This window comes from Myotis brandtii, unplaced genomic scaffold (genome assembly GCF_000412655.1).
Source record: "Myotis brandtii unplaced genomic scaffold, ASM41265v1 scaffold2867, whole genome shotgun sequence".
In the NCBI taxonomy this organism is placed as follows: domain Eukaryota; kingdom Metazoa; phylum Chordata; class Mammalia; order Chiroptera; family Vespertilionidae; genus Myotis; species Myotis brandtii.
This window is the reverse complement of record NW_005360950.1, coordinates 30768-34579: the sequence shown is the minus strand read 5'-3', so window position 1 is coordinate 34579 and position 3812 is coordinate 30768. Positions and strand designations below refer to the sequence as shown.

The 3812-nt window shown below is 61.4% G+C and overlaps 2 protein-coding genes across 2 annotated transcripts in view; one reads left to right on the top strand and one right to left on the bottom strand.

The window, feature by feature from the left end:
- The window catches only part of LOC102254988 (protein C19orf12 homolog), a 23589-nt gene that overhangs the window by 4624 nt on the left and 15153 nt on the right, over positions 1 to 3812 (top strand). The gene's annotated exons all lie outside the window — the stretch shown is intronic.
- Positions 3111 to 3812, bottom strand: part of LOC102255595 (protein C19orf12 homolog) — a 2031-nt gene continuing 1329 nt past the window's right edge. The window contains exon 2 of the mRNA XM_005869079.2: positions 3111 to 3376. Coding sequence (XP_005869141.1) covers positions 3111 to 3376 — 266 coding nt within the window. The remainder of the gene's footprint in view (positions 3377 to 3812) is intronic.

The following is a 3812-nucleotide window of genomic DNA, read 5'->3' as shown; positions in this document are numbered from 1 at the left end:
TGACAGGCAGGCAGGCACCAGCCAGGGGGGTGGGCAGGCCTGGTTCCCGGAGCCACATGGTCCCTGGGGGCGTCCTGGTCGCGGGTCCTGTGCTGTGGATCCCAGCCTCCAAGAAGCAGGACTCGCTGTCCCATGAGGCGCCGGGGCCTGTCCCTCAGGCAGCACCGCTTTCAGGGCTGAGCAATGGCCTTTGGCCCAGGAGGCCTGTGCGTGGGGTTTGCTACCTGGAGAGAGAACCGAAGTGGACAGAGATGCCCATGTGCAGAGGAGGGTCTGGGGGTCCGGAGGGCCTGCGCCACTCACCAGCCCAGGGGCAGGGTGCTGTGGGCACTGGGAAGCTTCGGGGACTCTGCATCTTCAGGAGCAGGAGGGTGTCCACGCAGATGCAGAAGTGACTCGGGGCCAGGACACTGTCCTGCCTTCAGACCCGCAGCTCCCTGTCTGCAGATCCCACACGGTTTCTGAACAGCCTCACTGCTGCCTTCAGACCCGCAGCTCCCCGTCTGCAGATCCACACGGTTTCTGAACAGCCTTCCCCTCCAATTCCTGGAAAGATCTCTGACCCGGGAGGCGCGCCCACCCAACGCCAGGGACAAAGGAAGGCAGGGGGTTGGTGACTTTAAACATGGAAGGAAGCTGGGCATTCCCTGCCTGATGCCCACCTTTCCAGGCTGCTCCGCCTCCCGGTACCCCCAGGGGGCGCTGCTCCCCCTCCCTGGGAGTGTGTGTGTTGGGGGGTGGGTTGGAATGGGTGGTGCCCTCCTGCCGAGGATGGTCAGATCCTGCACCTCCATGTGTGCAAAGAAAACTTGAGGGTGGATTCGAACCCACGGTGCTTAAGGAAGGAGACAGCCCCATCTCTGACCCCAGGGGCTGGAGGCCCCACACTGTGCTGAGCTGTCACCCATGACGAGCCGGGTCCTGGGAGGCTGGCAGTGGCTTTGGGCCCAGAGCCCCCCTCGGGGCTGAAGGTATTTACCTGGCTCCCCTCAGGCGAGCTCAGCACCTGGGCTTATTTCCTTGTAAAAGACCTTCCCTTATTTATTTTTGAACTAGAGGCCCAGTGCACGAAATCATGCACAGGTGGGGTCTGGCGGGTCCAGCCCCAATCAGGGCAGAGTGGGGCTGGGCCTGTTGGGAGGAGGAGATGGTGGGAAGATGGCCAGCCAGCCTGCCCCGATTGGGGCCCAATCAGGGCCGGGCTGGCTGAGGGGAGGAGCCGTGGGCGAATGGCCGGCGGGACCTGCCTCTGAATGGGGTAGGACAGGGGTGGGCAAACTTTTTGACTCGAGGGCCACAATGGGTTCTTAAACTGGACCGGAGGGCCGGAACAAAAGCATGGATGGAGTGTTTGTGTGAACTAATATAAATTCAAAGTAAACATCATTACATAAAAGAGCGGAGAACCCTCTGCTCTTTCGGCTCCGCGGGCCAGATAGAACAGCCGAACGGGCCGGATCCGGCCCGCGGGCCGTAGTTTGCCCACGGCTGGGGTAGGAGGTACTGATCGGGGGCCAGCGTCCTGGGGAGAGGCCATGGATGGCTGGCCGGCTGGCCCTGCCCCCTATTGGGGTGAGGGGCAATCAGGCCCGGGGCCGGCCTGGGGGAGGGGCTGCAGGAGGTTGTCCGGCTGGCCCCACCCCCTGATCAGGTCAGTTCGCTGGCCACAATGGGCATCATAGCAATGGGTCATCGGTCATTCCGATCGTTATGGATGCTGGCTTTTTATATATATAGACTAGAGGCCTGGTGCACAAAATTCGTGCATGGGGGTGTGTGTCCCTCAGCCCAGCCTGCACCCTCTCCAATCTGGGACTGCTGGCTCCCAACCGCTTGCCTTCCTGTCTGCTAATTGCCCCTAACTTCTTCTGCCTGCTAACCTGATCACTCCCTAACCACTCCCCTGCCAGCCCAATTGACCCTAACTGCTATACCCTGCCAGCCTGGTTGCCCCTAACTGCCCTCCCCTACAGGCCTGGTCTCCCCCAACTGCCCTCCCCTGCAGGCCTGGTTCCCCCCAACTGCTCTACCAACTGCCCTCCCCTGCTGGCCATCTTGTGTGCTGGAATGATGGTCAATTTGCATATTACTGCTTTATTATATAGGATAGGCCAGCCAGGCTGGTATAAAATCAGGTACAAACATAAGAGGGCTTCCTCCTCCGGGGGCGGGCGTGTTGATGGGGAGGCCCAGGTGCAGCGAGTGTGTATTGGGGCATGAGCCGGATGCCTGCCTGGCCCACACCTGCCCCAGAGCCCTGGGCCCTTTCAGGCCATCTCCAGTGGGTAATTCTGCTGCTTTTGCCCACTGCCTGTGGCAGGGCAGGCTCACCGCCAGCTGGACGGGTGCCTTAGACCCCACCATCAGGTTCCTCTTCCCTGGGAGACTAGGCCTCTCTGGCTGCATCTCAAAAGTCCCCCTAGAGTCTGACCCTGACTCAGCAGGTGGGGCAGCGAGGCTCAACCTGCTGTTCAGAGGCAGCCATCACAGGGGGAGGGGAAGGGGGCAGGAGGGTGGAGAGCGAGGTTCTTAAACTGGACGGGAGGGCCGGAACAAAAGCATGGATGGAGTGTTTGTGTGAACTAATATAAATTCAAAGTAAACATCATTACATAAAAGAGCGAAGAACCCTCCGCTCTTTCGGCTCCGCGGGCCAGATAGAACAGCCGAATGGGCCGGATCCGGCCCGCGGGCCATAGTTTGCCCACGGCTGGGGTAGGAGGTACTGATCGGGGGCCTCTGTGTCAGGAAGGTTCGGAGTGGGCCGGGTGGGGCACCTATGACACCGGCTGTGATGCATCCACAAGCTTTTGCTCCAGGCGCCCGGGTGCCGCCGGGCTGAGCCCCCAGACAGGAGCCAGCGCAGAGGGCAGGGGGGACTCGTCAGCGATGGCCCGGTGTCCTCTGGTCCCTGCGCTGTGCGGGCTCGGGGCTGCAGGCTCTCCCCCAGGGATCCGCTCAGCACAGAGATTCTCTCGGCCCGTTTTATTCTCTTTCACCTTCACTTTCCAGAACAGGACCCAGCACAGCCCCCCGCCCCCCGCAGGCCTCCCCAGGTTAGGCCCCCGCCCGAGCCTAGTCGCCGTACTTTAGGGCCCCCGCCCCCCAGCCTAGTCACCATGCTGCACTGAGGTCTTCAGCTCCTTGGTGAGGTAGCCCTCGAGCAGCCCCAGCAGCCGCTCCTGCAGGTCCTCGCTGCCCATGACCAGCTTGGTCAGCTGATTGGTGTCCTTCCACTTCAGGTTCCCGATTATGACCATGACATGGCTGTGTAGTTTCTGCTTCTCGGCGTGTGGCAGCTCCTTGAGGATCTGAGGGATGGACTTAATCTTCCCCCACGTCATCCAGAATGATAAGAAGATCCCGACGGCGCTCCCTGGGGGACAGGAGGTTCGGTGAGTCGGGCTGTTTACAATGCTGGCTCTGAGCTCACTGGGAGCTCCTCCCCAGGATTCAGGTGGCAGCCCATGGTTCGGGCCACAGCCTGTGGTCCGGTCACAGCCCATGGTTGGTGTCACAGTCTGTGTTTTGGGTCTCGCCCTGAGGTTTGGGTCATGGCCTGTGGTCTGGGTCACAGTTCCTAGTTGGGGTGACAGCCCGTGGTGGGGTCCCCGGGAACCTCCTGCTCTGAGACTAGAGGGAGCAACTCACCGACCTCCAAGGACCATGAAACCAGCCAAACCTCCCTCATTGGCACAAACTGGTACCCAGACGGGAGCTGGGTGAGACCAGGGGCAGGTGCATGTCGGCGACTGTGGGCAGCTTCTCCTGCACAAACTGGGGATCGGGGACTGGGGATCGGGGACTGGGGA